Genomic DNA, 13,056 nt, shown 5'->3' with positions numbered 1-13,056 from the left:
CACACACAGACGCACACACAGACGCACACAGTGAAAAAGAAAGAAAGGTGTTTCTTTCAGACATAACGAGGCACAGCCTGAGTCTGCATCAGAGCACAGCACAGGTATAAAGTCACCTGTGTGTGTGCAGCAGGCTTTAATTACAGTGATGTGAGCCAGTAAAAGCACAGGAGAGGCAGCCGTGTGTGCTCCTTGCAGGCACAGCTCAGGGAGGAGCTCGCTCAGGTGTTCTGTTTGTTACCTTGCTCTGAGAGGAAGCCAACGGTGTCTCTCATCACCACAGGAACTGGATCGCCGTCTGGATCCCTCTGTCTGAGCCTGACACGCACACATTAAAACAACAAGCAGATTCAAAGGTTTTTTCCTTTATCTGGAAGCTTCTCTCACAGGGCTGTGTCTCTCTCCAACTACAGAATCAGCACTTACAGCGTTAGTGGCACACCAAACACCTGGCTGGGGAGAGGAGGGCTGTGAGGAGGAGACATGGGGGGCTGTGTGGTGGGTTTCAGAGATGCTCTTAATTTGTTGTCATACCTGGCACAGAGACAACGGGAGATTTTAAAAAGTAACACAGGGCTTCACTATTTGTGCCTGAATGTTTGCCTAAACCACAGAATGGAAGCAGCACAGCAGTGAATAAACTCCATCAGTGGCACCTTTTAAGATGCATTGTGCATGAGCAGAACAACCACAGGAAGCATTCCCAAATCAAATGAAAAGATTGACAGTACCCAGTGCAGAGGGCATTTCCAAAGAAGATGCACCTGGAACAGGATGCAATGATGATGCTTAAAGTGACAATAATATGTGGAAACTGAGATTTCTCATTGTTTCCTGAAAAAAACAAATGCATGCTGACTTTAGATTCAGAAAGCCAAGATTAGAGGGAAAATGTTTGAATGTAAAAACTCTGCTGGTAAGAAAAACCCAAGTGAGCGGGCTGTAAACCAGCACGACTCACAAATTGCACTCTCTCACCTCCAGCTCGTTTAGCGTGGAGCACAAGGAGTCGGCACACAGCTGGGAAACCAGCAGCTGTGCCAGTGTGGCTACATCAGGGTGCACTGCACGGTTATTTGGATTGTGATGAAGCCACTTTCAGTAAGATAATACCATCCCACTTCCTGTGTTTGCTCCAACACGCCACTCTCAAGGAGTTCAAACACTTTCAACACTACAACCGGCCTCCTCACTTCTCATGCACACGGATAATAAGACGGAGGCGGCATTTAACCCTCAGTGAAACGTGCTGCTGGCATCACGCAATGAGAAGACTGAATGAAAGGCACACATCTGAAGTTTGGCAGGAACACTTACTCTCTGACGCGGGAAGGAATGACCAGCTGATCACACTTGACCACATCCTCCAGCTCACTCAGATAGCTCACATAGTTGATCTTCCTGCCAAACTTAAAGCTGAGAGAGAGAAAACTCGAGTGGTTGATCTGTGAGCAGCAGTGATGATGCTTCAGACTTTTTATAACCATGAAAACAGAAATGTAACAAAGTGAAAGTAGCAAGTAGCACATGATGTGCGCACCTTGTTATGGACATTTTAACAACAACCCAGCGAGCTCGTTTTGAAGTGGTTTAGTTAACACGTTGCAATGTGGAGAAGACGTTCAGATCAAACAACAGTGTTCTGAGGACGGACACCTCCCTGAACTCTTATACAAACAAAGAACAAGCCACAACTCTCACATGCTGGCCCCTCTCACACCTGAATATTTACATCCCTGATAAGGGGAAGGAGTCCCACTATCTGCTTAGCGTCTCCCGTTACAATGGCCTCACTGTGTGTGTAGAGCATACTCTGCAGTGAACATGCAGTGAGACAGTGACATTACTATTACTAATGTGAAATGATTAAATATGTGATTAATACAACAGAAAAACTCTGGCTTGGTCAGAGTATTTAAAGGCGTTTGTGCACTTCCTGGAACGCTTCATACTCTGCAGGCATAGCTACAAGATGATGTGTACAGTATAAAGCACCTCGACTGTTGTTGGGATTTGTTGCCATTTAAATAAAACTGGTATCCAGTAAGAACCAAACCTGAAGCAGGAACTTCAGACACATTTATGGCTGCAGTTTTCTACTGCTGCCACTAGATGCTGCTAAAGCTCTGTCAATGTTAGTTACAGTGGCCCAAAATTCATATTCATCAATCATGTAAGATAAGATAAGATAGAACTTTATTAATCCCTCGGGTGGGTTCCTCTGGGAAATTCGATTTCCAAAAAAAGCACAGCAATGACCGAAGTTACAGTTACAGAATTGTTATATATATATAAATATATACACACACACACACACACACACACACACACACACACACATATATATAAATACAGAAACAAATATAAATAAAATATACAAAGGGGATAAATAGAATAAATAGGAATAAAAAATAAAAAATACAAGTGAATTGCACATTTCAAGTATTGAGTCTATTGCACTGTTGACTATTTACAAAAGTAAACACGTCTCTTGAAAACCGCAGGAAGGACTCGTGTAATGATATCAGCTCACATAAGCACACTGATGTGACACTACTGTACTGTGCTTACTGAGGGAACATGCTCATCAGCATTTAGCATTACTGGAGTCTGTGTTTACCCACAGTCCACAGGAGTAATGCTGGAGTACATAATGCTGTGTGGTACCCATGGCTGCCCGTTAGGCAGATTATATTAGCAGCACCTGACCCGACATCAAGCATATAAAAAATCCTTGAAAATGTCATAAAATCAATGAGGGATTAAAAATCTGACTGACATTAAAAGTTGCACTTTAGAACTGGTTGCTCCAAGTACAGACGGCTTTTCCATCACAGCAAGGATAATAAGTTCAAGTACTGGGTCACCCTCTCTGAACCTTTGAAGTCAGGCGTTTGAAGTCTCACAGCCACAGCTGCATAAAATCGAGCCGTAACCACGTGTTATAACCGTGCATCTGTCAGAGAGTGGGCCGTACTGTAACAGGACGCCACAGCTGCAACAATCAGTCGTCAGATTTCTCCCTATATCAACAGGAAGTGGATCACAGAGTGACGCAGGCCCCACCCACCCCCCTATTCAGTTTTATTTATACAGCACCAAATCCCAACAGCCGCCTCGCTTTGTAACAAAATCAGCACAAAACGGTGTGTATGTGCACGGGGGCTGCGCATAATGGTCCTTTAAAAATCCCTGAAACCAGAAACTAACCTTGTAATTGGTTTTAAGAGGATCAGCAGAGTCTTGATGAACATGGTGGGATGGACGATGTACAGGGCCTTGATGTTCTTCTTGTACCTGCAAACACATCACATGTTCTCACAAGGTGTGCTAACACACGTTTGATACAACGATTACAAGAGCATACACAGAAACGTGACAGCATCTGTGGAATCTGCTGTCCACAGGTTACACAGGCAACTGAATCCTGTGCTGCCAGCGATGAGCTGGTGAAAATAATGCGAGGACATGTAACTGGAGACCTGCTTTTATCTTTATCAGCCAAACTGAATGGCTGTGTGGGTGTGCTCGCCGCTGCTGTGCAAAGTGCAAGTTAACTGGGTGAAAGTGATTAAAGACAAAAGCAGGGCTCAGCTCCTTCGCTATTTTGAATAGTGGGAACATGGCTGAAGCCATCCGCACATGTTACTGTAACTGTGCAGTTTATGAAACACCGCACACAGTATTTGTTTCCACTGCATTCAAGAGAAAAACCAGTACCATATCAGTGGATGCACACTGTGCACCTCTGCTTAAATACAGAAGTGAGGGGAAACAAACAGTCAGAGCTTCTCACGTGTGCAGCACGGCTCCTTTCTCCTCGACTCGTCCTGTCTGTACTTCCTCTGTGGACTATGGTGCTCACAGGAAGTACAGAGAAATTACTTTCTTACAAAAAAATGACTCCCTGTTTTTCTTCATTTGTTCTGTTCAAAGAGGAGAACGCTGGCACAAGTCTAACCTTAGTAACATTTAAAAAGAAAAGAAAGGTTTTTATGCAAAGTCATGATGTTTAAAACATCCAGTGATGGAAGTGGACGGTGCCAGCCTGAAGGCTTTGGGATAAGTTTACCCTGGTGTGGAATTTTGATGCATCCGGTACAGGCAGAGGTTAGTCTGCAGAAGCCATTGATCAGGTTAATAAATGCAAAGAGCAGCAGTAGGACCAGCTGTAAACAGGTATAATATGATAAGTGAGATGTGCAGTGATGTGTTGGAGATTACTTTCTGTCAAACTCCCTGTATGCATCCCGTATCCAGCTGAAGGAAAGTTTGTTTTCACTGGTCAGCCCGTGGTGAAAGTAGATCACAGTGTAGTCACTCTCCACATACTGATCCAGGGTTCCTTTGAGATACCTGAAAAACATGAGCAAGTCTTTGTAAACGCAGAAATATCTTTATCTGCTCAAATAACTTTGTTGGTTAGCAACTACTGCACCTGAGGGCTTCGCATCAACTATTTCCATACCAGATGAAAGAGTGAATCTCTTCACGCTGTCCCTACAGGAAGGAGCCTTCACAACATTTTCTAAAAACTGCAGCCTTACGTTCACCGCATCACTCGTTACACCCAAACACAGCAAAGATAGACACAGCCATGCCTTCTCCATTCATTCCAATCATGATTATCTGGGGCAGTGGTGAATACACCATTTCATAACATGATTACTCCCCGACTGTGGAAACATCAGGCAGTTATTACAGTCTTTAAAATAACCTTTAAAACATATTTTTTCAAGACCACAATCACCTCCATCACAGTCTGCTCTTTGTAAAAGCAACCAGTCTGTCAGCAGGAAGGCGAGAGTGGGCGGGGCAGACCAGGTCAGACACTCGTACACCTCAGAGGCCCCACAGTGGAAGCTACAGGTAGAACAATGGTGACCACCGACCAACACTTCCAGCACCACTGACACCTGACTGCTCAGCCACGGCTCGAATGCTTGCTCTGCGGATCCTTCAGCAGCAGCTGTCGGTCTTTGGGACTAATCTTCTCTCAGTGTCACTGATGCAAATCTTGTTCTTGTTCTTAACATTAATGGATCGCATTTATACAGCGCTTTTCAAGAACCTCAAAGCGCTGTACAATGCCACTATTCATTCACTCTCACACACAGGTGGAGGCAGCTACACTTCCTGTCTTTAGATACAGCGTGATGACCAAAGACCACCACTTCTCCTTACATCGTGTCACATGACAAAAATGCTGGCAAAGCCTAAAGGTTTGCGGTCACTACTTACATCAGCAGCTTATGATGGTCCAGCTGGTGCTGCGGAGGCATCCTGCAGGCATTAAACACGATCACCTTCCTGCCAAAGTTGTCATCACCTACGGACGCAGACATGGACTCGCGTTACTTCCACTACAAGATTTTACTTTTCAAAAACATATATTTCCAGACTGAAAGGTCAGCTGTGACTGAAGAACCGACCGGCCACTTCGATGATCTGATGTCTGGCAATGTCATAGAAAGGGTGGTCCCAGGGCAGGTGTGGAGAGCTGGCGTCAAACTGCTGGGAAACATCTGCCTCTGAAACACACACACAGTTAATACAAGACAACAATCACAGCATTACATCACCATGAAGTCCTTCATATGTAAATGTGTTTGTATGTAACATTTTAAGATTAACCCCAGCCGCTCAGAGCTCTTACAATCCTTCGTTTGAAACATGGCATCATCAGCAGGTGTGGACAGACATCCCTCTCACCTGACTTGCTGAGGAAAGACTCGTCAGCGGGCCACTGCTGGTCCTCTATGGTAGTCAGCTTCAGCTGTCCTAGCTGCGCCGTTGCAGAGTCGTCGCCCACATCTACCAGCAGTTCTGAAGACATCGCACACACGTGCGCTCTCACATACACACAGACGGCACAGCGATGTCTTTGTTCAGCTCACTCAAACATACACGCACAAGCTGCAAGAGACAAAAACGCTTCAGGTCAGCACATCTCAGCCAAACTGTGTTTGAACCTGATGCTGTGACATTATATCAGGCCCAGATGAAATCAAACATTTCTGCACAACTGAAGCAACATGAAGTCACTTCCGTGAAGTTTCTAAGAAACCCGAGACATTTGAACTTCCACAGAATACGCTGTCCCTTTATCACACTCGCTGTTACCCAACTCGACTGAGTTTAAAAGATGAAAGAATGAAATCCATTAGTGATTGATGCTGCTGCAGTGGGTGACATGCTGCATCAGCACCATCTAAATAACATCAGACAACAGCAGTAATCTTCAGGCTAATGCTGCGCGATCCCTTTCTCACAGCCTCTAATTATTCCGATCACACCTCCAGAAATAAAGAGTGCACACAGTTACACAGAACATCTTAGCGATGCTGAGGTGGTCGTACAGTTTCCTTTGGCTTATTAGATCTGCCTCAGCCAAGTGACGTTAACCAAGGACAAACCGTAAGCAAAGACTACTATAGATCTGCACTGCAGAGTAACAACTAACTTCTTCAGCCCTATAGAAACATACCACAAACTGCAGCATGACGAATGCATGAAAGACAAGAAAAACGACATAATGTGTGCTGACATGAATCGCCCAACATCAACTTGATCAACTCGTCTGAGCTGACGATGGACAAGAATGTACAGCATCCTGTGCAGGAAGACACTAAACTCACCAACACCTGCATTATATCAGGAGATCTCACAACTGTGTGAGTTTCACCTCACGCAACCAATGAATGAAGTACTTTAGATTTTGCATCTTGATAAATAAATACAAGGTGAAAAAACAACTTGTTTGTCTGCAAAGATGAAGTCACAGGTAGCTGTGGCAGAGTGTAAAGACGAAAGCAGCGCTGATATGATTTCATTTTGTGTAAAGCTTTGGTACTTTTTTACTTCCAGGAGGTGCACTGAGTTTAGCTGGCGAGCTGTCCAGGGTGTACCCCGATTCTCTCGCCATGGTAACTGAGGTGGGCTCCAGATGTTTTATTCATATAAATAAAACATCCGCTGGCCTATTGACTGATGCACAAACCTCTCCCAGTGACAGCTCCCACAGCTGAAGGAGATGTTAATGAGAAAAATAGACCACTCACCACAGGTACGTGATACAAAGAGCGTGTGGGATTTTATTGTCACTGGTGTGCCAACCCTCAGTGGATTTTTGTTACTCTGAGTAGTTTTAGTTCAAGAAAAATGAAGACACCTTTTCCCCCTCAGGAGCTTTGGCCATGCTCCAGGTGGTGACGTACCATCAGTTCCTGCATGCTTTCTGTTTCTGGAGCTCTGTGTACAAGAACAGTATCAGGGACACATTTTTGGAGATTTTTAAAAATCTGTTTGATTTCTTTTTCTAACCTTCATTTCACCAGGAAGTAAAACTCTAGAAGCTGAGATTCTCTTCTGAGAGAGTTCTTAGTGTGGCTAGGGTTAACCCAGCAGGCAGTTTCACTGGTGACAAACCAGAAAAGCTCAGGCCTGAACCCGAGTAACCAGTGAGCCTCACAGGAAGCAGCTTTTTGCTGAATGTCCTGAACATCATTTGCTGAGTTTTCTTCTCAAGCAAGAAGAAAGCGATGAAAAGAATAACTCTGACGCTGAACAGTGGCCTGAGATGTGCAGCAGCAGAGAGACTGATTAGTCTCAGAGTGCCACCACAGTTTGGTCCTGCTTTTTGTTTTTTTAGCTTCAGCAAACAGAAAAAAAGCTTTATATCTGATCTATCTGAAGAAAGGATTCATCAGTCTGATGACTTTCAAATGGAGCTCCAACAATAAGGTTCAAACACAGCATGAGCCACTTCCTCAGTTTAATGACTGCATCACTCCTCTCCTCTCTTATTAACTGCCCATATTTTCTACATGCTTCCTTTTTATCTACCATCCCCCACCTATTTACTCCACTCTTACTCTCATGCCCACAAACGTACACACACAGCTGTGATGTTATGCTAGCTGACAGCATGTAGCTTTAAATAAATATCGCTACTAACCAGCAGACACAGTCGGCCAATTGCTGCAGCCAAACACACACACAGACAAACTGAGTGAAAAGCAACTGTTTGCACACTATCTGCATGTCAGTCAGTAACCATGCAGCTGTCGGGAGGATGTTGGTTAACATTTATGATGATGTGAACAGTAACAGGTTCCTCATTTCCTTTCTCTTCATTCAGTTCCTAAACTGAACAGACCAATGGAGGTCACAGCAGTGGGTCAGGGGCACAAACCTGACTGTGAGTTTATTTCTATGACAAAGTTTCACAGGTTACATTCCTACTGAAACAGGTAGGCTCGCTCCAGGCACTTCAGGTCTGACAGCTCTGGATTCAAAATGTTTACTTTCGTGGCATTCAGTCCTATTGTCTGCACTGGATGATCTGTTGCTATTTGCCTAATTTATTGAGCCTATTTGGCTTTTTTGATTTTTAAGTTGAGAAGCACTGAAAAGATGTAATGCTAAAGTTTCAGGATCATCACTCTGATGGTGGAGGAGACGCCCATGTTTAAATAGTCAGAGGTCAGGAGAAGAGGAACCAGAACGCAAAGCATGCAGAGTTTCACTGGGAGACAACCGGGAGGACTGCAAGGACTACGGTTTGTGAGCAGGGTATAAGGGTTAGCCTTGAAAGCTGATTTTCACCTCTCTGCTCGGTTTAAAGTAGCTTTCTTTGTGTTTGCTTGGTTTTTTTAACCAGATAGTTGCATCCTTAGTGTCGACAAGGTTAGTTCAGGATTGGATCTGATAGGGCCTGGGTGTCAAACTCAAGTCCTAGAGGGCTGGTGCCCTGAAACGTTTAAATATGCCACTGCTGCACCACAACTGAGAAAGAATTAGTAGGTCATTAGCAAGAACTACTAGCTATAGAACGTACGGTGACTCTGTAACCTTGGATCTCTGTTACACATGTTACAAATGATGACAATGCTGAATCTTGTGTATCTTTGCCCATGCAGTGCATCCAGCCACAACACCATGTATGCATGAGGCATTGTTTGTGGATCGTGCTGCACTACCCACATGTGTGCATGCGCGCGCACACACACATATATATACACACACACACAGAAAAAGCCACTTTGTGCACATATGAGCATCTAACAGAAGCATCCAGCGAGCACAGCACCCTGCCCCCTCTATTCCTCTTCTCTCTCAGCACTGCAGAGCAGCTGAGGAGGGCAGTTTAGTCAAAGCCTGCTCCAGGGGCTCAGGAAATGATTCCTAGCAAAGCTCTAGTGCAGAAAAAAGCCATGGAGTGACACAGTATTATTACTGAGCATTTCTGCATGTGAAACACTGCTCTACTTATTTTATGCTTTTATGGCATTTCAGCTTCAGTAGTCTAAATACTACCAAAGGGTTCATCCCTAACAGCAGCATGCACCATCAAATATGCAAAAGAAAAAAAACATAATACTGGCATGTACATGCAAGCAGCAGCAACATTCCCTCTCTCCATTTCTCTCTCACACACACACACACACACACGTACCTGCAGTAACATTTCTGCACCACAACACACTCCACAGTTTCTAATGCCGACCAGAGACTGACACTGAGCTTAAACTCCAATCACCTCTAGCTGGGGAAGTTCATTTTACGTTTTTTTTACCTGAGGGACGCCACAAAAAGAAGAAGAACCTGAACAATGGGAACCAAAAATCCCACAAAAAAGCAACCACTGTTTCTGACATGACATATGTGTAAGGAACAGCTCATTTCATCTCCTGCATGCAACTCACTGATGTTTGAAATCACTGCTACAGCTTTCACGTCAACGCAGCTTTCACCCCAGTCTTCTTGGTGGGTTACATTTATTTATAAAATGTATTTTAAGATCTTTATACTCTAGAGGCCTTTTCAGTCATGATCACCTAACACTGCTGGCTGCTTGAAGTCAAAATGATGACACTGTGCAATTCAGGCAAGGGTCACTTTTACATCCAGGTTTGGTAAATATCACAGGCGTAGAGTTGCTGCGACAAAGGCATGAGGCTGAACTTTGCAGCTAGTAATATTAACATAACTGAGGCCACAACTATACTTAAAAACATTCTGTGGCTGAACATTGTAAAACTGTGTGTCTGTCTGTTAATGTGACTGCACACAAGTACCAGACCAATCAGTGTGATCAGGTCCAGCATAGGAGCAGTGCACTCCAGAGTTTTAAGGAAAATCACCACCATGCTTTTCAGATATGAAGCACGCAGTCAGTGACTGGTGTCCCGGGTTGTTCAAAGTACTGAGGTTACTTTAATATTTCTAAAATCCTTTCTAAAGCCCAGAGATGATCCAATCCTAATAATTAGCTCAACCGGAGGAAAGAAAGGCACAACCATAAAAGGACTGTTGGCTTATCCTGTCACAAGACAGCAGAACGCGTCATTTTTTGATCACCTCTATTTTAAAATGAATAGTTTCGCATTTTGTTTGCCATTCAGAACCTCCGCCTGCCACCAGGGCAGTTTATGCAGAGGGTGTAGCTCACAGACACCATCAGCCTGATTCTGTAACCTCTGCGTCAGTATAAAACTACACCCAGAGGCTGTCTCATTATTTTCAATGTCGAATGTAAAGTTTTCCAGTAAGTACCAATCATAACCGATAAACTACAAAATACAGTGTAGTGTGTAAGTGGAAGGGACATCACTGCAAGCTATGAACACACTGATGCACTACCATAACATGATAATGTGTGATATATGCACATTTTTGAAGTGAGACGTCATCTTTGGGAAATGCTACGAATGATTTTGGGGGAAGGAGAGAAGAGCATTAAACCCGAGCGGAGTTTGGCGGGCTGAGCAGACACCTTCACTGCTGGCAGTCCAGCGATAAAAGCAACAAGTGAGCAGCTGACCTCTTTTACTTTTACCAAACAGCTCAGCGGGAGAAACATTTCAGTGTCAGTAGCTGCGGATTCAGAAAAGCTGAACAGGCTAACGCAGCCACACTCGCTGCTCATTATCACACAGCGAAACGCATTAGCAAACCGCCTAGCAAGCTGGCTCGGCTGCATTCACCATATTCGGCACACGGCTGCACATTTTATGGCGTTTCATACGCTGTGAGGCTTCAGTAACTGAAACGACGCTTAGCTGGGCTAAACCAGAACACCGCAGTGTTAACAAATGACCTCATCACAACAAATTAGCCCCACAACACCCGACTAACAGCGCACGAGCATCACAGCGCGTGAGCCCCGCGTGCTTCTAACATGTTCAGTTTCTACCAAACACAGCATCATAAAATTTGTTTTACCGTAATAATCCAGCCGCTCTCTTACAACCGATTCACTTTGTGGCGTCTGAAGTCAACGTAGACCGTTGTCAGCAACAACCCTGCGTCAGCACCTCTTCCGGTTTGCTGTTTTCAAAATAAAGCTATCAATTCAGTGTTTGTTTACTATACCTGTCAAAATAAAAGTGCTAAAAAAAGAAAGCGTCCCCGTGGTGTTTTAGTAAAAGGCCTGAGTCTCCACAGGCGGACTCGGGCCTTTTACTAAAGTATGACAAGCTGATTCTATTGTGTCTATCTATATCTATTATTCTAATGATAATATTCTATTTTCCACTCCGACCAATGGCGTGAACTGTAACTAATCCCTGCGATGCCGCTCAGCCAATTAAATCATTTATTCAGAGCGCGTGAGAAAACATAATTGTGGGAGGAGACAGAAGAGGGTTAGAGTACACCTTTTTATGATTTTTTTTAAATTAATTAAAAAAAATATTACTGTTTTAATTAAGTACTTTATTTAAAGACAAGTAATTCAACAGTTCTTTTTTATTTTTGAAAGCAACTTGAAACAAGAGCATCCAATCATTACTGTTATCAATATTATAATAGAGTACCTTTCAGACCATTATGAAAATGATTAACGGTGTTGCTGTGGACTCACGGATACAACTGTGCGGCTACTTCAAAATATACTGCTTATGATGCATGAGGAGCTTTATAATCTTTGGGACATTTGTTTGAGGAAACTCTATTAAATAAAAGAGAAAGCATTCGTTTAGAATAAAAATATTAAAATGTTGATTGTTGGAGCAATTCAGCAGATAAAACAGGCCAACACGTATCAACATACAATCAGTGCAGATCAATGACTGTCGGAGCTTTCTACAGTCACTGGTGCAGATTAATATCAGCCAATCAATCATACAAATTTCCATCCATTCTCTTCCGCTTATCCAGTTCAGGTTCGGTGGGCTGGGGCCTATCCCAGCTGTCTTAGGAGAGGCTCACTCAAAATCTTTGTGAAGAGTGAAACACGGTAAACTGCTCTTTCTGCCTGATACTTTACCATAACTGAATTTAAAAGAAACATATATATTAAAAAAATATTTAAAAGACTGTAAGTGGCCTAGCTAAGCTTGTTTCCACATATTTAACTGTGGCAGTTTAAACTACACCAACGGAACCCCCTAGGGGACAGTTTTGTGTGCGGAAGCGAAAAGTTCAAACATGTAATCAGCAGTTCCTGGTACAAGTTAAAAGCAGTCGGGTCGTCACTGTGAGCATGTCATCGGTCTGTATATTCACAAACTGTCCCTGTGTGTATAAGAACGCTGCGTTCTGCTGAGCGCGGCTGTGAAAAGGTTTGATTTGCAGACGTTTTCATTTGTTCGTTTGCGTGAGCAGCGTTACATGTTCGGACAGGAGCCCGCCAGGAGCGCGAGGCGGAACGGCCCCAAACCATGGCCCGTGGTCGCGCTGTCGGTGCTGGGCTCGGCCGGAGCAGTGGCCGCGGTCGGGTTTCTCTGCGCCCTCATCTACCCCATACTCAAAGGTAAGCGCGCGGCCCTGTACCGCACGCGCAAATCAGGATCAGATCAGTGGGATCAGAAAAGGAAAAACAGTTTTTACTGTCGGATGATCGGTCAGTCCAAAGGCATGTTTATAATACAGTCATCACCAGCAAAGGCTTTAAGTATTAAATACATTTGTTCAATAATGTTTCATTATTACACATAATAATGAATAAATGCACATCTGTGGATGATTTCTTTGCATGTGTGGACTGGATGGGTTGTTGCCGACAGCTGGTGAGAATCTCATGTCAGTAACACCTTATAACATGTTGAGAAA

At 43.8% G+C, this 13,056-nt stretch overlaps 1 protein-coding gene across 1 annotated transcript in view; it reads right to left on the bottom strand.

The window, feature by feature from the left end:
- arhgap1 (Rho GTPase activating protein 1) overlaps window positions 1-11,341 on the bottom strand; it is a gene marked incomplete in the record, with an annotated part of 18,453 nt that extends 7,112 nt beyond the window's left edge. Inside the window, 9 exon segments of the mRNA XM_014338880.2 lie at window positions 242-318; window positions 427-534; window positions 1,318-1,416; window positions 3,211-3,297; window positions 4,225-4,356; window positions 5,242-5,329; window positions 5,433-5,531; window positions 5,713-5,916; window positions 11,227-11,341. Coding sequence (XP_014194366.1) covers window positions 242-318; window positions 427-534; window positions 1,318-1,416; window positions 3,211-3,297; window positions 4,225-4,356; window positions 5,242-5,329; window positions 5,433-5,531; window positions 5,713-5,836 — 814 coding nt within the window.
- Between the last annotated feature and the right edge of the window lie 1,715 nt (window positions 11,342-13,056).

This window comes from Haplochromis burtoni, unplaced genomic scaffold (genome assembly GCF_018398535.1).
Source record: "Haplochromis burtoni strain Fernald_Lab_line unplaced genomic scaffold, NCSU_Asbu1 Contig_205, whole genome shotgun sequence".
Taxonomy (NCBI): Eukaryota; Metazoa; Chordata; class Actinopteri; order Cichliformes; family Cichlidae; genus Haplochromis; species Haplochromis burtoni.
The sequence above is the reverse complement of the archived record's forward strand: the minus strand, read 5'-3'. Positions and strand labels throughout refer to the sequence as shown.